The sequence below is a fragment of the Vigna radiata genome, chromosome 1 (genome assembly GCF_000741045.1).
Source record: "Vigna radiata var. radiata cultivar VC1973A chromosome 1, Vradiata_ver6, whole genome shotgun sequence".
Lineage (NCBI taxonomy): Eukaryota > Viridiplantae > Streptophyta > Magnoliopsida > Fabales > Fabaceae > Vigna > Vigna radiata.
Genome location: NC_028351.1, coordinates 5,448,636 through 5,471,436, shown reverse-complemented (window position 1 = coordinate 5,471,436; position 22,801 = coordinate 5,448,636). Strand labels below are relative to the sequence as shown.

The following is a 22,801-nucleotide window of genomic DNA, read 5'->3' as shown; positions in this document are numbered from 1 at the left end:
AAGTTGATAAAACCATGTTCGTTTATTGTAATTATTATTTCTTTTTATTATTTTTATTATCCCTGTTGTAATATTCTACCTTTTCCTCTTTATCAAAATTTCCGCAGAGAGTTTACTGACGGATTATTTGATTAATGTAGCGTATTACACGCTCCACCGCTTTCCGGAGACCCGGGGCGTGAGACCCACCAAACCACGAAACACGACAAGGCGCTTCTCGTTAATATAAATCACCTTCAATAACCGCACGCCACGTGGTCATATAATTCCACTTCATTCCGCATACATGGCAAACGAAGAAGCAGCCTGTCACGTAGATCATCCAACCACTCTGGTCATTTAAAATTCCCCCTCTACTTTAACCGCAGTGGAAAATTGCAGTTCATTGATTTTTTTAACCCAACCACGGTTACCTCAACCCAACTCCGGTCAAATGCGAGTTAAGAGCCAGTTTATAACCAAGCTAACCCTGCCGGAGTTCCTGTAAGCAAAAGCCATCACCCAAAAAATGATGCTCGGAGAGCACCATCGAGCGAATCCAACCGTCCACGTCCCACCGTGGCCAACCCACGATGATCCAACGGCTGAGATGTACTCTTCTTTTTTATCAAACGACGTCAATGCTGCCGAGTACTCTCCCTACTATATTCAAGAAGCGTTAACGGCGCTGCAGCGTTATCTTCCTGCCAACGAAACTGACGCTGACTCGGACTCCGAGGCTCAACCCGACGCGCCGGTGGACGCGTACTCCTGCGACCATTTTCGCATGTACGAGTTCAAGGTCCGCAGATGCGCGCGTGGCAGGTCTCACGACTGGACCGAGTGTCCGTACGCGCATCCCGGCGAGAAGGCTCGCCGCCGAGACCCTCGTAAGTACCATTACTCCGGCGCGGCATGCCCTGAGTTCCGCAAGGGGAGTTGCAAGAAAGGTGATACGTGCGAGTTCGCGCACGGCGTCTTCGAGTGCTGGCTACACCCTGCGCGCTACCGCACGCAGCCGTGCAAGGACGGAACCAGTTGCCGCCGGCGCGTGTGCTTCTTTGCGCACACCCCGGAACAGCTGCGTCTCGTTCCGATGCAGAGTCCTCGCAGCTCGGGGGATTCATACGACGGTTCTCCGATGAGACAGGTTCTGCAGTCTTCGGCGTTCATGTCGTCTCCGGCTGCTTCTCTTTCTCCACCGGAATCTCCACCTGTGTCACCTTCTATGAACGAGATGGTGGCCTCTCTGCGTAATCTGCAGCTTGGTAAGATGAAATCGATGCCACATAACAGAAACGTTTCTGTCGGGTCTCCGGGTTACGGGTCACCAAGAGGTTCCGTACTTCGACCCGGGTTCTGTAGTCTACCCACAACACCAACTCAGCAACCGGGTCGGTCTGGGGTGAACTATTTGGATATCTGGGAGCAAAGTGTTGAGGAGGAGCCAGTGATGGAGAGGGTGGAGTCTGGAAGGGGCATAAGGGCGAAGATGTTTGAGAAGCTGAGCAAAGAGAACTCCCTGGAGGGATCGGGTCAGGGAAGTGGAGCTCCGGATGTTGGGTGGGTTTCGGAGCTTGTGAAGTGATTGTTGGTGTGGCGGGTTACTGAAGAATGAAGATTTATTTTGGATAAGGCGAGTAAGTAGCTGTAAATATGTTATTTTGGTGGCATGCATGGGTGAAGTGAAGAGGAGGGTCTCTTTTTTTGGGGCAGTTTTCTTGAAAAATCAAGAATTTAAGACTTCTATATGCCATTGATTTGGGAGATATGAAATGAAAGTATCCATAACCTTTTGTATAGCTAGCTTATTATTATGCTTAATTATCAATTATCATCTTCATCATCACCATGTTTTACTTCACTAGTGTGCTTTTAATGTTACTCCTTTCCCTACTAATCTCATTCATGTACAAATGTATAATATGTAGGATGATCCAACCCCAATCTGTTATGCAAATTGCTTATGTAATCTATATTTTATCAAATTGTTTTGCTTCCTTAATTCTTTCCTCTGATCTGATTTTCTGAGTTGCAACAATATCTCTTCAGTTGTGTAGTGTAGATGGGAAACAACAAAGATTGTGGCTGAGACTTCCTTCAGATAAGGGAGTAAGAGATTGAGTTTATTTTGGGAAACAAAATGAGTTTTCTAGATTTGGAATCTATAAATTTATGGAAATGAAGGTTATTGTGATTGAAAATCTGACTATGGCTCCTAGCTCGTTTAGGAAAATAGCAGCTTGTGAGTATGGTCTTAGCAGAACCTTCTGGATAGAGAATAAGATGCTAACAAAACACCAAAATGAAAAGGTTAAGGATGTATCTTCCAAATCAAATTGAAATAAGAAGTATACCATCATCTCTTTTTTATTCTCTTATTTTTTCTATATTACCATAAAATCTAATTAGTTTATCTTAATTCAAATCTCATCGTATCTAGCTCGAGTTTCCAAAGGAAAGGAAATATTTTTCTGCTTTTAATCTGGGCTTGAATATTTTAAAGCAAAACTGTGTTTGTGTTAGTGCATTTATGTTTTGGTTTTTAGTAAAATCATTAGGATTTTAATTTCAATATTTTTTGTTTGAAATATGAGAAGAATACGCAATATATTTTTAACTACATGATAATCCAGAACACATTTTTTATAATAGTCAATGATGTACATGTACTAGAATGAAGAAGTTCCTTCTTGGTAGGCATCTCCTCATCCTCGTGGGGTAACCCATTTTGACACGAAAATGGTGACTTGTGAGGATTGTTTGAAGTTTTGTCCAATTGCAAAGAGACTCCATTGATGATATTTGTAGAGAGGTTTCATTCATGATGTCACTGAAAGTCCCAAACATTAATGGCAGCCAACATGCTTTTCAAGTTTCAGAACAAGGAAAACAACGACAATTTCAACAAAAATCGTTGAAATGCTACGTATAATCTTAACATGAATGTCTTACGAGACACCCTATGTCTTCCCAGAAAAAGGGTATTCGTAAAAACGAATTGCTGAAAGTTTACTAAGTCTAGATTTTGGAGGAACTGTATATGTTAACAAGTGGAACGAGTAATTTTAGTGGTTTGAAAAGAAAGGCTATAATGCATTGATCACGATCATAGATTTGTCATCCTGAAATTGACTGGGGAACATTTATAAATGTTAAATCCAAAATTGTCAAGCATTTGACAATACAATGGTGCTTAAGCTTTAACATGGTATGTTCGTAAATTACAGGGTTTAAGTTTTCATATCAAATGACTATCATATCCTTGATGTAGATATTCATTTAATTTTAATTTTCAAAGTAAAGTTAAACTCTTTTTTTCTAAAATATGAAATTTCATAAAATTTATAGTCAACATGAGTGCTTAATTATCATTATATATAGTCATGATTATAGAAAAGTCTTGTACATTTTGACCGATGCTCATAACCTATTGTACATGTAAAAAAGTATGAAGCTTTAGCTTATGGTGGATCATATGAATATTGAATTTCAATTCACGAGTTATGGAATGGAGATAATGGTAAGAGAAATACAGTGGCTATCTTGACTTTCGTTGTATTTCTAAATAAATAAAATCAGAAATTCAAACCCACAAGATCTGTATAACTTTCTCTCTCATGTCCATAGAGTCAATCTTACATGGTATTAGAAAATTAAGAAGGAACATCATTGGTGAGAAAAAGAAGATAACATAATTTTCCTCTGAAATGTCTGCTCATGAATTCATGAAAAACATATAATCTTAAATGTGGAAACACTGTTTTAAACCTTTTTTCAGCTCTTTCTTGTGTTCACCGTTTTACGTGAAGATTTTATAGTTTCTTAGAGTATTTATCCTATGTTTGGAAGGTGAAGAAAAAAAGTTAAAAATTGAATTTTTAATTTTAGAACTTATCCTTTGCTCTGTTTTTTTTATACTTTATCGCGAAAGAAACAAAGAAAGATACAAGTTATCCATGTGTTTTTATAGGCAGTCTAGAGAGTTATGCAATAGGCCTGCCAACCCTGAAAAACACAATAGTAAATACTTGTAGTAGCTTGTATTGTCATCAACGATAGAAGACAACATTTTTTGTCTTTTTGTTCTTAAGAGGCCATGTTTGTGAAAGTTTGCTGGCACGTATGAAACAACACCGGAAAAAGGGAGGAGGAATGGTATTGTCTCAAGGATACCACGCGATTAATAGTGCTTGGTTGGGACTACGCTATATTCTTTTTTTTCATCAAATTTTGTCCTCTAACACATGTTAGGAAAATGTGAGTTTGAAGTTTGTAGGAAGAGATAAAGATGAGTAAGATGAACTATAAAAATTTGTATATTAATTTTTTCATAATTAGTTTCAGTTATAGTTAATGTTATCTATTTATTAAATCGGTTTGTAAAGTGAGATTTGACTTTCAACACACCCTCCTCATGCTGAGGTGGATGGTCTGGTCACGGTCCAATAGCGGGTGGAACAATATACTCAACAAATATCGCTAGAATAAGCTCTACCATAGCTCTGATACCATGTAGGAAGAGATAAAGATGAGTAAGATGAACTATAAAAATTTCTATATTGATTTTTCCATAATTAGTTTCAGTTATAGGTCAATGTTATTTATTTATTAAGTCCTATATGTTTTGTCATCGACTTCCAACACACCCCCCTCACGCTGAGGTGGGTGGTCTGGTAACGATCTAATAGCGGGTGGAACAATATATCCAACAAATATTGCTAGAATAAGCTCTACCATAGTTCTGATACCATGTTAGAAAGTGAGTTTTAAGCCTAACTCAATCCCATAAAACCGACTTGTAAGGTGAGGTCTGGATCCCATTTATATATTATAAATTGACCTTATCTCTAGTCAATTTGGGATTTTCAACAAAAAGGGTCCATCAGGTGAGATTTGTGTACGTGATGATTGGTTGATTTGTAGTTGTTGAGATTGTTAGAGTGTTTTCATTTTTTTGAAGGGGAATTTTTCAGACTTGATTAATATAAGAAGTTGAATCTTTTGATTAAGATTTTGTTATGAGAATAAATGTAAAGAAGGAGGTCGCTGTCTAGAGAGTGTATACATAGTCTCCAAAGTGAAAGTTTGGTAGCATCCAGAGTAGAGGGAAAACTGTTGGTTGTGTGGCAACAGGTTTGTTTGTTTGGAATATAATAATGTTACTAATTCTATGAATTATTAAACAACAGACAAGATCAAAGAGGTTGTGCCATTTTGGGGATAAGATGCTGATTGAATTGACTAATACCACCATACAATAATGAAACTCAAAATTGTGTTTTATTATTATTAAGAAAATGTATCTTAATAACTTTTTTTATAAGTGTTTATTCAATATATTCAACATTAAATATACGAATCAATAAAATTGTAATATATATTTTTGTTATAAAATATATTAAAAAAATTGTTAAAATATGATGTTATTATTATTATATGTATATGTATATGTGATTCATGGATATGTTCATCAGAAAAAATATCTTAAAACATAATATTAATAATGTCTCTGGCACTATCCCAAAAGACAGAATCCTACATAGAAGATAAAACCTATTACTATGGTTTGAGTTGGATTGATGCCATCATTTTTCCTTTTCCATTCTGAAGGAAAGGAATTCAAAATTCCTTTTCTAAATGTGCAAATATTGCTTCTGAAACTGCTTTCACAGATTCACATACAGAGAGATTGGACTGTTTTTTGAGGGGCCAACCAAGAACCCGATTCTATCTGGACCTCAACTTTTGCACTATAACATTGGGTCTCCTTAGAAACTGCTATTTATTTTTCTATTGGGCTACAAACATGAAAATGTAATGGGCTTTTCTTTTTGCATCCCCAGGTTTACTTCCTACACTATTTAAGTCTCTATATTTAATAAATAAATAAATAGATAACTAACATTAAATGTTTTCTATACCACAAATGACAAATCAAATTGATTATTTGAAGAGGTTCGCTGGAGACAACGAGTTCAATTACATAAGAGATTGATAATTTTTTATCTAAAACATTTTGTTATATTTTTTTATTTTTATTTAATGTAATACTTAGACTTATACTTGGATTTTCAATAAGTTGTACATGTGAATAAATATTTGTGACTGTATATAGAATTGTTTACCATTACATGAGGTTAATTCATGGATGAAGAAATATGTTAATTGAGTATATTTTGAATACCCTCATTATTGACTGCTTCTTTCATCAGCTTTTACCATTCTTGCACAGAAACACACTGAGCACAGGGATTGAAAGTAAGGAGTGGCAGGTATAAGCTAACCAAAATGGAAACAAAGAAAAGAGGCAAGTGAGACAAAGTCAAGCAATCAAAAGTTGCAACCCATCACACTGTGTTCTTATAACCACATCTTTTGTGCTCTCTTTTGACATCTTCTCTAAGCCACTATCTTCACCAAATACATTCACTTTCTCTCTCTGCCATTGATCAATCCTGGTGGTATATTCAGTTCATCAGTGGCCAAGTAGGCCATGGGAAGGGCTCCATGCTGTGACAAATCTATCGTGAAAAAAGGACCATGGTCTCCTGATGAAGATGTCACCCTCAGAAACTACCTTGAGAAACATGGCACTGCTGGAAATTGGATAGCCCTCCCCAAGAAAGCAGGTTTCTTTTTTCATCTGTGTTATCTCTTCATTCAGTCATTACATTAAGAATTTTTATATACTACTTCTTAATATTTTTGTGGTTTTAGGGCTTAAACGTTGTGGAAAGAGCTGTCGTCTGAGATGGCTGAACTATCTCAGGCCTCATATTAAGCTTGGAGGTTTCACTGAAGAGGAAGACAAAATTATCTGCAACCTTTATGGCACCATTGGAAGCAGGCAAGTTCTTGTTTTTATATTATATCAACGTTACCATAAAGTTAAGTTGCATGATATTATATGTGTGAATTTGGTGGCTTCAGGTGGTCCCTCATAGCAGCTCAACTTCCCGGGAGAACAGACAATGATGTCAAAAATCACTGGAACACCAAGCTAAAGAAAAAGTTTCTAGCAGGAAACACTGGTAGTAGTACTGTTGCCACAAGCTACAACAATGGCACTGTCAGCAGTACTAGTTCTTCTGACCAATTCTCATCTTCTACTATTCAACCTCACGTTGAGGCCTTTGTGTTGAATCAGAAACTGATGAACTCAGCTTGGTTTGACTCCTACAATATTTTGGATCTGGAAAAAACATCAATTTCAGTTCCTCTTCCAATGCCTCAGGAATTAGTATCATTTAATTATAGTGCACCACCCTCTAATGAAATTTCATTGCCAACTTTCAATGCAACTTCATTGGCACAGCAGAATGAAGATACACAATGGTTTGGCTATGACTATGCAGAGGAAGATGATCCAAATTTACTTGCATTTGTGCTTGACGATCTGCTGATGAATGATGGGTCAGCATCTTCTGATCACATTGCTTCGTCATGTGTGGCTAACCAAGACTCGTTCTACTCATCAAAAACTTGAAAGAAAGAAAAAGGGAAATTGTGGAATGGAATGACAGATTAAATAGCTCAAATCTGGGTAAAGTAGTTGTTGTATGTGGAATTGTGTGAGCTTCTGAATTGTTTTGAATTGTGGTAGTATTATTAGAAGTATATAGATATTAGTCAAAAGATGTAGTGCATGTCTTTTTCCATGTTAGAAGAATCTCTCAAATGGTATGCTTTTTATAGTATAAAATTTGTCCAATAAGAGAGCGAGACTGAGTTCAAAAACAGTGATCGCACGTGGTCACCAAAATTTGGTTCTTTCTAAAGTCTTCATGAAACTAGCGTTGGTCCTTAAGAAATTTCCATAACAAGAAAAAGGGGTTCTATCTGACAATAACAACTATATATATATATATATATATATATGTGTGTGTGTATATGTATATATTTTTCCTGTCCATGCAAGTGGAAAATAGCAAAGTGAGTTTCATCTATGATTCACACTTTTGGGTTAAAAATCATTTTCAACCAAAAACTAAAAGAAAATAAACAAAAAAATATTCAACCATATGTACCTAAATTTTTATGAGTGTGGATGGACTAGTATATAATAAGGGAAAATAAAATAAAATAACAATAATTTTATTTTTTAATAATCGTTTTTCCCATTTTCTTTTTGATTTGTCCACTCTTAATTAAGAAGGTAAGATTGGAGTCTGAATTTTAAATTAACAATTTATACTCAGGTATTGAACTCTAAAACAAAGTGAAGATTGAAATTTTGCATCTTTTTACACAAATTTCTTTCAAGTTGAAAGCTCACTAGAGAGAGGAATCGACTTTGAAACTTAGCTTTGGCATACTTAGATTTTCATTTGTTTTAAAAGATTGAAATGAGAATATAGATTTTTTTTACAACATTTTAACAAATACATATCATTATTTTATTGGGTTTAGATACATTAGTACAATCACAAATGAATAAAAAAAAATATTTTGAAATATTTTTTAACTGATTCATTATTCATTTATTAGAAAAATAAATGAATAAATAAAAAATGTGACACAATGTATTATGTATTGTGTTGTCAAAAAAATCTGTGTAAACAGATTATTGAATCAATAAAAAAAATACAATATATTATGTTATAATGTTATTAAAAAATTACTTGTGAAAATATTTTTTTTGGTATATAAACGCTACTTAGGCTATTGAGTAAGTTGTCAAATTTAATCTTTAAGAAAATTGAAAAATTAGAAATCAATGTATTCATAAAAATAGGAGATTTTGTCTGATGAGGGAGGGATTCCATGTTGAAACCACATGCAGATATGAATATACTGTTTAGTTGAACAAAAGTGTTTACCATTGTTCCAAACTAATAGAAATATAAACTAACGTCTGCTCTGTTCATCAATTCAGACAGAAGAACTCTTGAGATATTGAAGCAACTAGTCATCAAGCACAAAAATGTCTGCAAAATAAGAACAACATTCTCAATTTCTCATACTTTTCTCACAGGTTTAAGCAATTCATTTCAAATTATGATACATCACACATGCCAATGCAAAGGTAGCAGATTCACTACACAAATGAATAGTGTTTTAGGATACAAATAGACCTGGTCATAGTGCCATCTCAGCCTGCAAAGCTGTCAATTCATCTACGTCTGAAGTGGACATTACAGGGCGAGTAGGTTGCACTGAGACTGCAGGGGCTGTAGTTGCTGACTGAAGAAGCTGTTCTTCCAACTCACCAGCCTCTAGTTCTTCCAGTTCAGCTTCCAATTCGTCCTGAAACCAAAAAAACTCATAATCATCCACATAAATGCACTGTGTTCTATGCCGGTACACATTAACGAGTGGTTTAATAAAGATTCGATAAAGACGAAACAATATATCTAACAAACAACAAAATATCGTTAAAATAAACTCAAACTTCATTCTGATATCATGTTAAGAATTGAACTTTAAGTCTGATTCAATTCCATAAAACTGACTTGTAAATTGAGATTTACATTCAGTTATATGTCAATTGATCGATGCATCACTTCCTACAATCATTAGAGTTATTCTACATGTACAAGTAACAGTATTCAAGTTTCAATTTATGAGAAGAAATTAATCTCTAAGTTTGTGTGATTTGAGGAAGGTGACCTCATCAAAACAAGAAGCTGCAGCAATGGGAGAGGACACGGCTTCCTGAATCATTCTCATGTTATCAGTCTGTCGACTGATCTCATCCATAATCTTGTCAACATCATCAATATTCCTGAAATTGAAGATTTTTCTACTCAACAACATCATATATCAAAGTAACTAGTTGAATAAACATGATAACGCATCTGCTCCAGTTATCATAAAATAATTAAAACATAAACTGCACTACCCACGTTGCTTTTTGCACAGTCTTCATTGCATCTGCTCCAGTTCTTAATGCTGCTACTGTTTCTGCGGTGACTGTAGCACCTTCCAACATTATCATCTGTAACACAAAAACAAACAGCATAAGATACACAAAAGGTTCAAGACATAACCTAAATCGAATTACGATTTCACACCCACCTGGTCGTGAATACGCAACTGGAAATTTCCAAGCTGCTCTATTTGTTGTTCATATAACTTCTTCCTCTTCACACATTGCGCTGCCGCTGCATCAAACAAAAGTTCAAATCACACATTTCGCACACACACACATATATAGAAAGAGATTAACGAGAACCCAATACCTCTTTTGTTCTTTCTTCTAATGAATTCTATGGCCTTTTCCTTTTCTGCATTCACTTTCTTAAGAAGCACATCCTCCTTTTTCTCAAGCAGTTCAAGTTTCTGCATGATCAAAAGAACAAAACATTCAAATCGAGGACTCCTTTCTCACTCAAAATTGACCATGTCTATATATCTTTACATGATGGAATGCAGCAACATGTAAATATAAATTTGAACTACAAACACTAGCAGGAGCAGAATTAAGAGGAAAAAAGAACAACGTTATATACGATGATGTGATGATATTATATACACACAGCATAAGATAACAGAAAAAGAAGAAGAAGAAGACAATGATCGGTGTACCTCGTTTAACTTTTCTAAGACGGCAATAGGATCGTGTTGTGGTTTACGTTTGTTAAAGAAGTTGCTGAACATGGTTAACCTAGTACTGTGGTTGTTTTTTGGTCTTCGATGTTAGTAGTATGATGATGATGGGTATCTACGTTCCTACGTAACCTAATATTTTCACAGCTGATACAACTGTGTTAATAATAATAACTGATTAGTTCATTTAATATATGTCATTGCATATAGATTTATATGTTTCATATATTAAACAAATCTGTTAAAATTAGATAAAATAATTTTGGTTGAAACACAAATAGAAAATTCCTATACATACGTATATATAAAAAAAAGTATAACTTCATAAATGCTTATAAAATTATAAAATAAGTAATAGTACCATGATACAATTTTAGATTCATTTGACAAATGATATAATGATGTATTTTTTCAAAAAAGAAAAAAATAAAAAGTAAGAATAACATCAAATGAAAAAAATTAGATGTATCAAAGAATAAATTTTTTATAAAATTTACCATTGCGAGCTAGTCAGAAACTTTTAGCTTGTAGTATATATGGTATTTTTATTTTGTTGATATTATTATTGATGTGAATTTAAGTGGGTCGAGAGTACTATATTAAATGAAAATAGGCAAAAGATATACTATTCAAAAGGATAACTGCTATGTCACTTTCCAGGTTCTGTTATCAGTTAATTAATAAAACATTTTCGGTTGAAATAAATTGATCACAACCTATTGAGGTTATCCAAGTATTAGAACAGGGAAAAAGTGCAGACAAGCTGAACAAGACGAAATAAATATAAATAAATTTTCATCAAATACTGCAGAAGAGTGGCATTTGTTGCAGTAACAGTGTGCCTTTCATGTTACGGTTTCACAAAAATGTACAATTTAATTAATGAATCCTGATGGTTCCATGTATACTGCTATCTTGGGAAAGGATAGGTGATAGATTCACTATCATAAGACTGTGCTTCTGATGAACTGTAGAATTCAGTGTAGATTTGTTTTGGAGGGGACACAAATGTTTCAGTGTTACTAGGAGATTCTATTGTCAAACACTGTTTTAACTCTGCTATGACAACACTCATTGTAGGTCTCTGAATGGAGGTTGATGCAGAGCATTGCATAGCTATTCCTAAAGCTCTCCACCCAGAATTTGCACCAAATTTTCCTTGCAGCCTTGGATCTAAAATTTTATTCAATTCTCCTCTTTCAAGCTCAGGTCTTATCCACTCAAGTATGTGCATTATTCTGTTGCCTTTAAATATTGCAGGGCGACCTGTGATTAATTCAAGTAGAACAATTCCAAAGCTATAGATGTCACTTTTCTCATTCAGACCCCCTAATTTGTAATACCTGAATAAATATGCACAATGTAGTTAGGACATAGTAGCAAGTCCATGACAATACAGTAAAACTATATTTGCACATTAAGTATTAACATACTATAATGTTTTTTTTTGTACTTTTTTTAGGACTTAATTTCAATTTGAACAATAAAATGAATCTACTGATAAGGACTTACTCTGGGTCAAGGTACCCTGTTGTGCCCATTATTGCAGATTTGTCATTTGTAGCATCAGTATCAATCACGTGAGATTGTTGTTTTTTGTTATCTTTCTTAAACTCCTTGGAGAGACCAAAATCTGCTATCTTGGCTTCTAAATCTTGACTTAAAAGAATGTTTGCTGTCTTTACATCCCTGTGTACTATTGGTGGCATGCAACCATGGTGTAGGTAATCCAACCCTTCAAGGTCAAACACATCATTCATCAAACATCAACACAAATACCAAAAGAATGTAGTTGCAAAAAACCAAGAAACATGATTCGAAAAGTAAAAGGTATAGAAGAAAGACACTTTTGGCTTCCTCAAAAATGAAGTTAATACTGACCCTCAGCGGCATCGATTGCTATCTGTATTCTCCTTTCCCAACTCAAGCAATGTGAATTTCCATCTGCAATAATCATGAAATTTCTTATTGCAACATGCTCTCTCTGTTTATTTATTTTGTGATGCTATATGTATTGCAGTAAACAAATAAAGGTTAATAATCATAATCATACATTGTTGTAGCAGATTGCAACATAAATAACCTTCCTTTTCTCAGTGCATTTCAATTAAATTGAATATGGAGCAGTGTATGAGTAGTACCTGAGAGAAAGAGAAAATCTTTCAGGCTGCCATTGGTCATGTGCTCGTATATGAGAGCCATCTTGTTATCATCATCACAATAACCAACGAAGGATACCAAATTTTTGTGATGAACTGTCATCAAAAGCTCAGCCTGCAAGCCATGTACACCTATGAGTGACATCTTGTTATCATTATCAAAATAACTGATGAAGGATATCACATTTTTGTGCTGAACTATCATCAAAAGCTTAGCCATGATTATTTTCTTTGGATGGTTCTGATGTTGAATAACATTTCCCTAGAATCTAAGTAGTAATCCATTGGTAGAATGTGGTACTAATTACCTCAGTTTGAAATTCTTTTGGGCCCTGAGATGATGATGGAGAAAGCATCTTAACTGCAACTTCTTTGCCATCTTTCATCTGCCCACTATACACAATTCCAAATCCTCCCTTGCCAATGACCTTTTCAAAGTTGTTGGTGATTTCCAAGACTTCCGAATACGTGTATTGCCAGTTCTTCGTTGTTACATTTTTCCCTCTTTTGTTCAGCATACTGATCTCCTCATCTTTGTTCAAAAGGAAAGTAGATTAAAGTTTGGTTAATTTGTTTTTCTCATTTATTTTATGTCTGTTTCTCAGGTTTTGAGAATCAGATGGAAGCAGTTAATATCAATAAATCAAGAAGTGCTATAAAATAAGCTCACACAGAAAAATCAAATATCTCCTAATGACCGGGCTTTCAAATATGATGACCACTGTTACCTAGTTGCTACCTTCTTTTTCTCTAAGATCTTCCTGTCTTTTATCTTGATTGACTTTTTTAATACTTTGATCGATTTTGTTATGTTCGATTTCTCAGTAACTTCGTTATGTTGCAACGTTGGACAAATAAAATTTATAGAAAAAATACAAATAAATATCCTTTTTTTAATTTAAGTTTATTTAACCAGAAGTACCTGATCGTTCATTTCTTTTGAGTTTCCTAAAGAGAATGAAAGCAACCAATATAAGTAAAACTGATACTGATACAACTATGGGAACAACAATTTTAACAGTTTTATTGCTCCCTCCTGAGTGACCGAGATTTTGATCATCCACCCTGAAAAATGATGAAAACATGAGACATGAAATCAAATGTTTGATGAAACCTCTAAAAATTTGTAGGTCCTGGCTTTCTCTACCATGATTCTTTACTATAGCAGGGCATACCTCAATGTAAGTAACCCAGACCTTGATCTTTCTAAAAGAGTGACAGGAACTGAACCAGAAAATAGATTGTCCTTTAAATCCCTACAAAAGTTTATTTTTCTTGCATTAGCCATTGTCACCAATTCGCCACTGCATATATCAGGTCATGCCACCAACGCCAAACACTTACAAATATTTAAGGGATTTCAATTCTTCCAAGAACTCAGGCACTGCTCCCGTTAAGCTATTGTTGTGTAAGTCCCTGAATAAAAAATTGTGGGTCTGTCATATTATATATATGATGAAGTAACCATTCTTCTTTACAATGCTGAAATTGTGTACAGGTTAAAGGCATTCGAGTTATATTATTCATAAAGTAACTTTCTACAATATTTTTTCTCTATATTGTAACGATCTTATTACATGGTTCTCTGTCTTCTCATTCTATCTTACTCTTTATTGTACAAATTACTGTATAGAGATTTCATGAATACAATTTGTCAAAGCATAGTGATGGCAGACGTACTCAGAGTTTTGTATCATGTGTACTTACAAAGATTCCAGCGACGAGAGATTGGAAATGGCAGAAGTTAATGCTCCGCTCAAACTGCTGGAGTTCATATTCCTAGAAAAAGAAAATGCTCACTTCTAGGCTTGAATATAAGGATATAATGTAAATGTCAAAACTGATTTATTCAATTAGGACATTCAGAATGGAAGAAGGAAAAAGATACAAATAGATTGCTCACAGAGATATAATTCTGGGAGGAACTGAAGTGCTATAGTTGCATATTAAGCCTTCCCAAGAGTGATTCTTTGGCTCACATGGATCACCCATCCAATTTCTTTGAATTTTATAGCTTTCCTTTATATCCACCATGGCATCAACTGTGTACACATATAATTGAATCCACTTAAAGGCATAATCATTTCAAACTCTAAAACATGTGCAAGTGATATGATTGTTGCTTGTTTGATGCGGTTGCACCAGATTTTGTTCTTATTAAATAAAGTCTCAGAGGGCTAAGCTGTAATGCATTGATTTTGCAGATCAAATTTTGAACTAAGAAAACGCATCATACCATCTTGTTGAAATGTTGCTAGTGAATCTAGCTTCACTACATAAATCTCAGCTGCATTAAGAATGGGTGGAAGGGTTGAATCTTCTGTTTTGTGTATGGAAATACGATGTTCATTTGCCACCAAGGATTTCGAATTAGAAAGGGTGGTTGCAAACAAGTGGCGGGGTACTATGGAATCAAACAATGGAGATCCATTCCAAGATATATTGAATTTCCTCAGCTGGGTTTTCTCAAGCTGCTCCACTTCAGCAAAGTACAAGTACACATAAAATTTCAAACTTGGATCATCTGGGGTCCAAGAAAGCTCCAAAGTATCACTGCCATTCTTTGGTCTAGCAGCAGTCTTAATAACTTCAAATGGTGGTCTGAAGCCATCACCATTGACATTTATTGGTGTGGAAGTGCTGACAGAATCCCAGGAAGAAGAATTCAAAGGGGACCAGATTCTATCATAAATATCATCCTCGTATCTACCACTTCCATTGATCGACCCAATGTCCCACCTTTTGAAAAGTGTCAGCGAAGCAGATTCCCCAAACTCAGTGTTATAAACAGAACTATTAACAGGTCTAAGCTCTAATCCTGAGATAAAAGGAGTTCCTGCTCCCTTGTTCACAAGGCAAACATATGTGACATCTGATTGTGCCAAACTGATTATTTCAAGTACAACTTCCTCCGAGGCATTTCTGAATTTCACTGTTGACCAGAAATTGACATCAACATAGAGATCAAACTCTGGAGGCTTGTTTTCTCCATCATAGTTTCCATACAAGAAGTAAGCCCTGATCAAATATAAACTGTCACTTCTCACACCTGTTATACTATAACAGTTCCTTTCTCCGTTGGGAAAACTTCTGAGATCTGAGAGTACATATGGCAGATTAGGATTGTTTGGATAAGCATATTCAGTGGAGATGTTCCAAATAACCCCACTCTGTATATACCCTCCATCTCCAGTGTACTTTATTTGAGTTGTATCGTCTGTGTACAGATTTTCCGAACTACCGCAATCAATGCTTACGAAGCCTGAACAGAAAGAAAAGACATATTAAGACATAAAAAACTAAACTTGTTTTCACTTCAATGAATTCCGTGATGATGATGATGAACAAGATCAAAGAGACAAAGACTACTGATAAGTAGAATTATAAGGAATGTTGGAGAAAACGTTGGATTGCAGAAAAAGAAATAAACATCAAAACTCACTAACCTATTTGTTGCTGTGCCTGAACCAAAGCTAAAAGGACAACACAAAGTGTGAGCAACAGTATGAAGCGAATCGAAATTCTCATAGCTGGAAACCAGAGAAGACAGTGTCAAAGGTGTTTCAAATTGGTGGCTGTTGGTATCCTTGAAGACATGTACTTTCATGGAAGCATTATCATAGAGTTACAACTCAGCGGGAAAAAACAAGCAAGGGAAGAGATATTTAAAAAAGGGAAAAGACTAAAGTCTAGCGAGGAACAGTGACCGAATGGGGACCCAAAATAAAGGTGCCAATCGGTGACCAAATATATGTTATCACATTAGAGAGTGGAAAACAGCAAGGTGGGAAAAACAAACACAAAACAAAACAATAGGTCAAATGTTAACATGTCAACTTTGACACGCATTTTTGTCTGTTTTGACAAAACCAGACACTGAAATCTTAAAACTCTAAAAATTCATCAAATGGAAGAGAATGACGTTCCCAAAAAAGAGTTTGCAAAACGTGATTACACAGACAAAAATAATAAATGGGGATAATTATTTATGTGCCTCGAACGTTTTTTTCAATTACTCAACACAAATCAATACACATTTTTTCATTCATTTCAAACACAATATAAAAATAAAATAATTATAAACATAAAAATTTATATTTTTAAATTTAGTTTTTACTTTACATAATGTTATTTTGCCGTTATTTTATTACCTTTTATTTCTAAGAAATATATATTTTGTGTTAATTCGAAAGAAATGTAATCATTTATAGTTTTATATTGATTCTAATATTATTCTATATTTTTTAAAATTGTAAATACATAAAAAATAAAAAAATTAACAAAAGACTTTTATTTAACGTACATAAATTAAGAAAACATTTAGACTTGATCAAGTCTTTATTTTACTGTACGTACTTAATTGAATTTATCCTGAAACTTGTGATATTTGTCTTATAAATATTTTTATGAAGTTCAATGTTGAAATTTCATTCAATGATACCACGTAAGGTTGGAATTCTAATTAAAATGGAGATTATAGCTTGTGGAAAAATGTTGAATTGTTAGCTTACAATCAAGTAGTATTAAAATATTAAACCATGATAAAAATTAATGAGAAGTTAATCACTTGAAGCAATTGAATGTAATGAAAAATTGGTATTACACAAGTAAATAATATAATAAATGGTTGAAAGTTGAAGCTAGTTCGATTTCGTGATGATTTCATTGAAGAATAAGATCAAGGATTAGGTGTAGATTTCATTTTCTGGCGGCCAATTTTTCTTATAATTTAATCACAGAGTGATGTGTTCAATTCAGGAACGTATATGGTCTAATTGAAGTGACAAATTGTGTTTAATTAAACTATAATCATGTAACGTAATTCAATTGTCAAAAATAATATATATAATAATTATGCTGAAAAAAAAAAGAAAAAAATAATTTCATGTATTAATAAATGTATACAAATTTAGAAGTTACAATGTATAATAAATAAAGGAGTTATAAATTTTATTTGATGGAAAAATTAAAAGAGAAGATGGTGAATTCAATTACATTAATAAAGATAATAAAATATTATATATATATATTTTTAATATTTTCAAAATATTATAATATTTTATCTTTGTAAAAGAAAGGTAAACGTGTATGATCTATTATAAAGTTAGTTTCTATAAAAAAAAGTATAATACTTGATAATAATAAAATTGCTCACATATTTTTCTCTCCATTAGAGTTAATCTATTTTATTTTAAAAAATAATTTAATAGTAACTTTGATGTTTATATTTGAAAACATAATAATTTTAGTTATTGATTTTTAATTATCATGTTTAAAAAAAATTCTGTAGAAAAGAAAGTTAGATAATTGTATTTTTCCTCAATCTCAATCTATCATGTTTAAAAGTAAAAATAAAGTAAAAGTACTTGAACAAAGTTTTAAATAATTAAAAAATTAAGGATCAAAACTATGTAAAAGTAATGTGGGAGCCAAATTACTCTAGTTAAAACTTAAAAGATTAAATTATGGAAAATAAAATTATGTAAAAAATCAAAATTTTAAAAAATATAGGAATAACAAATTATAATCAAGAAAAAAGTATTAATTTATATTTTAAAACTTTTCAATTATTTCTTTCGAAACTCCATTTTCTTTTTCGCTATCTTATTTTCGCGCGCCTCTTTCTCTCTCTATATAAAGCAAAATTTTAACAGAAAGTACAAAATTTACTCAACCACTTTCCCGCCGAAAATTGGAGAATCGCGATTCTGGAATCTTCCGCGTCACTCCGTCGCCGACGAAATCTGTCGCAATGGTAACTGCCCGCCCTCTTTGCCTCAATTAATTCTGTTATTTTCGATCATTTCACAACGGCTTCAATGCGATAATTAATTTTCATCACAGTTTTGTTCGATATGTTGTGAATTGCTAGGTTCGATTAGCTCACATTGTATTTTCTTATGGATATCTGTTTTTTCAATTTTTTATTATGAAAATAATCATGATTGGTCCATGGCTCTCTGCAAATTGTGTTAATGAGCTCAGTTCCCTAACTGTTTGTGAAATTGTCATGAATTGCAATTCGGTTTATGTGCTTTGCTTGGTGCAGTCGAAGAAAAGGGGTCTTTCTTTGGAAGAGAAGCGGGAGAAGATGCTTCAAATCTTTTACGAGTCCCAAGACTTCTTCCTGGTGATCACAATCGTTTACCACTTCGTTATTGCCTACATGATAAACTGTTTTCTTTCTTCTATCATGTAATTTATTGACTGGTATATATATGCTTCTATTCTACTTTTGTTTTTTGTTGTTTCAGCTGAAGGAGCTCGAGAAGATGGGTCCCAGAAAGGGTGTCATTTCTCAGTCTGTGAAAGATGTTGTACAAAGTTTAGTGGATGATGACCTTGTTTCCAAAGACAAGATAGGAACATCTGTAAGTTAATATCCGAACCAATCGCGCTTCTTTCCAATAATGATATCAGTGATGCGTTTCTTGAATAACATGGGTGTCAGTGCAATGTACAGACTAAAAAGTACGACGTATTTCAACAATTGAGAAAAAACTAGTTTAGGGATAAAAAAAAGGGGGTATGATTGGACGAAAATTTTCAGGAAGTATTAGTATACTTTACGCTACTTTTAATGATCCTACTTCCTTCACCTTGCAGGTGTATTTCTGGAGTCTACCTAGCTGTGCTGGTAATCAGGTGAAGTTATGCTGATAAAGCTTTTGCCATTATATCATCTTTATGTTGATAAATTGGTCACTGCCAGCAAATGGTAGCACTGATATAACACCTCACCTATAACTACCTAGCTGTTAAGCTGGCTAAGTTCTATTGATGCGTCTTCATTTCCATACTCTTAGTCGCTATAATATCTTGATGTAAACTAATTATGACATTATAAAACTCATTCACAGCTTAGAAATGTGTACCGCAAACTTGATTCTGATCTTCAAAACAGTAAAAATCGGCATGCCCAACTTGTTGAGCAATGTCAGGAGCTGAGGAAGGGGCGAGAGGAATCTGTAAGTTATGACAAATTTCTTGCTAGATTCCAACTCGCTCTGCTATTGTATAAATAAGAGGCCCGGTTATTATGTATCCTAATATTACAATTTTATCAGGGGGAAAGAGCGGAGGCCGTTGCAGATCTGAAAGCCGTTGAGCAACAGCACAATGAATTGAAGGTTGGCTTACGGATTAATTGATAGCAAGCATCAACTCTGATGATCAGTATTATGTCAGTTCTGTAATAGTCTATTAACATCTGGAATTTTCAGGTTGAGTTGGAAAAGTATAGAGATAATGATCCGGCTGCCTTTGAAGCAATGAGTTAAGAAAGGCTTGTTTATTTATTTATTATTTATATCAGTACATTACTTCGAAGTTAAGGATGTTAATTCTAATAAATTTGTAGTTTTGGAGTTGGTGGACTGATGTCTTGGTATTAAAATTGGCAGGAGAAGCAATCGCAGTTGCCCAGGCATCGGCAAACAGATGGACAGGTTCTACCTTCTATGCTTTCTTTCTCCTTTTTCCCTTTCTGGAGTTTTATCTGATAGGGGAGAAATGGAGTCTCTCGTGTTGTGAAATGTCACATTTCACATTATTATTACGATGCATGTTGAAGTTTTTGGGGTTTACATAGGGAAGGAATATTTATGTTATTTGAGAGATTTATAGATACAAGAGGTTGTACTTATTTATAATTCTAATGATGCTGATAACTCTATATATGTAACTGCATTAATCATCATTAAAATAAACATAATATCTATTTGTTGTGAAATATTTGTAGACAACATTTTCACCCTGAGGCAATGGTGTTCGAACAATTTCCCCGAGGCTAAGGAACAACTTGAAAATTTGTACAAGGAGGTCAGTCATTTCAGTTAAATGTCTCAATACTCAGCTAAAGTGTCATTTGTCGGGGCTGCTTTTAGCTATGAAATAAATACACGAATGGAATGAATGTAACTTGAAAAACTTAGCAAACTCACCACTTTATACATTATTTCTTCTCAGCTAAAACATGGCCTTCATTTATGTCATTAAATTTGACTATCCTCGTCTCTTTGTTTCTTATATGGCTTGCCCCTTTCGTCTCCGTGCAGGTTGGTCTAACAGATGATTTTGACTATTTGGAGTTAGTAGCACCTATCCCTCTCAAAGCAGTTGCTGAATAATTACTTAGCCTATAAATGGCCAACTGCTTGTTGTCGAGCTGCTCTCAAACGCTGACAATAAAATGTAAAGTCGATGACATCCTCTGAGATGGTAGGTTACTTTCTATTCCTCTCTTTCTGTATTGATCATGAAGTTTAAGAAGCCCTTTGCTTTCTGTGGCAAAATATATTACAGATTATCCAAGTATTTTTGGTCCCCATTTTGAGTTAGGTCGGCGTTACTTGCCTTAAGGAGGCTCCAATCCTCAGTATGATATATATAGATCCTTTATGTTTTTACGTTTGTTTTTATGGTTAGGAAAATAAAGTGGGATGGTGTATGACAAACTAAGAACTGCTTTCTTTATTAGGAACCATTTTAAATCCTCAGCCACTAAATATCCTGGAGCCACAAGAACTTCGTTTCTCATTACACTTTGTTTAATCCTCTCTGTTCACTTCTATCATCATGGAACAAATTTCTTTTAGCCTTCAAAGGTCAAATATTTCAAAGCCCCATCCTTTTTACACTCACGTTGGTACCACACGACACGATTAGTATGCCAAAACCAACCACCACCTCAAGGCTTAATCCCTTAAAGTGACCTATATCAAAATGTACAAGTAGAGGGGGTTGGGTTTTGTTCCTAAATGTAACTTAACAATTACATTTTATGATGCCTCTGAAACCAAAACTGATCCTTCAAGAAAATTACAATATAATAATTATGTCTATTGTCATTATCGTTAATATAATAATAATAATACGGCAAATGTTATTCAATAATACCTTAGGACACTGATTTTAACCTGCTAGCAAGACCTGTAATATATTATTTATAAGTTGAGACTTGAATTGTATGTAATTATCCTCTTGACTTTCATTCATCAGTGTTTTGTCGTCTGACAAAATGACATTAGCTTTTTATGGCCACTTGGAAGTTGTTTAACTAACACACCGAAAGTTTGTCGCTTGCTATTGTTAGTTTTAATTTTCATATTAACGGCATTTCCTTGACATCTGTGTTGCTTAAAGAACTTAAACATTAAATGAAATGAAGTGCTTTGGTGAGGATATGGATACTCCATTCTCACTCAATCAAATTATTCCTCTCTAATTTAATCATCTCTTTGTATATTATAAATACCAATCCATAAGTAATAGTACTTTTATAAATTTGACCAAAACTATTTCTTGTTTTATTTGTTTATTTCTTTTGCATTTATTTCATAATTTTAATTTTAATTTATTTAACTAGTCCCAAATTTTCTTCCTCTACTATCTTAAATATCAAATATAATACATATGTGATTTTTTTTTTTGTAAATTTTATTAAATAGAAAATAAATATTTATTATGCCCATTACGCTTTCTTAAATACAAGTCAACTTGAATTCAAAAGGAGGCGATTACAACTAATATCTATCATTACTATCTTTCAAACAATATATCTAATTATCTTTGGTGTGAAAACCAAACGTGAATTAATTTATATTTACGGTATCAATGACTATTCATTAATTTATATTTTTATTTATAAATTTCTATTGAGATTACTTAAACATTATTTTTTGAGATATAAACACGAATAAAAATGTTACCCCAAAATATAACTTAAGTAGAATCGTATCCAAAAATATTAATATAAATAAAGTCAGTCTTTTTAGATGCTAAATTCATATTCTTTACGTTGAAAAATATAAGTTTTAAAACGTAACTTTTTTAAAATGATTTTATTTTCATAAATTTAAACAGAAGCATAAATCTAAATAACTGGATTATAAATAATTTCTTCAATCAGCTAATATTTTTCCGTTGATAGATTTATTGGTTATAAATATATTACTTCTAAAATTTGTATTTATTATTAAAAAGATAAGAGTTTATAAATTGATATAGAAGATAAATGGTATGAATTTGGGGATTATACATAATCCCTAAAATATTCGTAGTTGGGAAGCATAATTATCAGATAAGTAGGCAGTGCCAATTCAAATTATCTG

The 22,801-nt window shown here is 33.6% G+C and overlaps 4 protein-coding genes across 6 annotated transcripts; 3 read left to right on the top strand and 1 right to left on the bottom strand.

Annotated features, from left to right (window-relative positions):
• Window positions 1–467: 467 nt before the first annotated feature.
• On the top strand, window positions 468–1,984 carry LOC106773159 (zinc finger CCCH domain-containing protein 20). The gene has a single exon (XM_014660140.2). It carries the CDS (start codon window positions 509–511, stop codon window positions 1,565–1,567), a length of 1,059 nt encoding a protein of 352 aa, XP_014515626.1. The 5' UTR covers window positions 468–508; the 3' UTR covers window positions 1,568–1,984.
• A 4,347-nt stretch (window positions 1,985–6,331) lies between these two features.
• LOC106756278 (transcription factor MYB87-like) lies at window positions 6,332–7,598 on the top strand. Its single transcript, XM_014638647.2, has 3 exons — window positions 6,332–6,611; window positions 6,700–6,829; window positions 6,913–7,598. Exons 1-3 carry the CDS (start codon window positions 6,476–6,478, stop codon window positions 7,466–7,468), a joined length of 822 nt encoding a protein of 273 aa, XP_014494133.1. The 5' UTR covers window positions 6,332–6,475; the 3' UTR covers window positions 7,469–7,598.
• Window positions 7,599–9,060: 1,462 nt separating this feature from the next.
• On the bottom strand, window positions 9,061–16,594 carry LOC106774713 (probable LRR receptor-like serine/threonine-protein kinase At4g29180). Of its 2 annotated transcripts, XM_014661764.2 has the most exons (13): window positions 16,136–16,594; window positions 14,926–15,951; window positions 14,593–14,731; window positions 14,397–14,468; window positions 14,034–14,105; window positions 13,865–13,945; window positions 13,609–13,754; window positions 10,510–10,538; window positions 10,164–10,263; window positions 10,000–10,085; window positions 9,828–9,919; window positions 9,592–9,706; window positions 9,061–9,228 (listed from the first exon to the last, which is right to left on the bottom strand). In XM_014661764.2, exons 1-13 carry the CDS (start codon window positions 16,215–16,217, stop codon window positions 9,061–9,063), a joined length of 2,208 nt encoding a protein of 735 aa, XP_014517250.1. In that variant the 5' UTR covers window positions 16,218–16,594. The 2 variants fall into 2 exon arrangements, with proteins under 2 accessions (XP_014517250.1, XP_014517246.1); XM_014661760.2 differs by lacking the exons at window positions 9,061–9,228; window positions 9,592–9,706; window positions 9,828–9,919; ... (1 more) ...; window positions 10,164–10,263; window positions 10,510–10,538 and adding exons at window positions 11,136–11,873; window positions 12,043–12,265; window positions 12,412–12,474; window positions 12,672–12,804; window positions 12,998–13,221 and having other exon boundaries at window positions 13,612–13,754; window positions 16,136–16,580.
• A 1,740-nt stretch (window positions 16,595–18,334) lies between these two features.
• On the top strand, window positions 18,335–21,959 carry LOC106763816 (meiotic nuclear division protein 1 homolog). Of its 2 annotated transcripts, XM_014647975.2 has the most exons (10): window positions 18,335–18,444; window positions 18,739–18,819; window positions 18,944–19,060; window positions 19,296–19,334; window positions 19,550–19,657; window positions 19,757–19,819; window positions 19,913–19,964; window positions 20,093–20,137; window positions 20,431–20,510; window positions 20,747–21,959. In XM_014647975.2, the coding sequence occupies exons 1-10, from the start codon at window positions 18,442–18,444 to the stop codon at window positions 20,816–20,818; spliced, it is 660 nt and encodes a 219-aa protein (XP_014503461.1). In that variant the 5' UTR covers window positions 18,335–18,441; the 3' UTR covers window positions 20,819–21,959. The 2 variants fall into 2 exon arrangements, with proteins under 2 accessions (XP_014503461.1, XP_022638380.1); XM_022782659.1 differs by lacking the exons at window positions 20,093–20,137; window positions 20,431–20,510; window positions 20,747–21,959 and having other exon boundaries at window positions 19,913–19,969.
• Window positions 21,960–22,801: the final 842 nt, after the last annotated feature.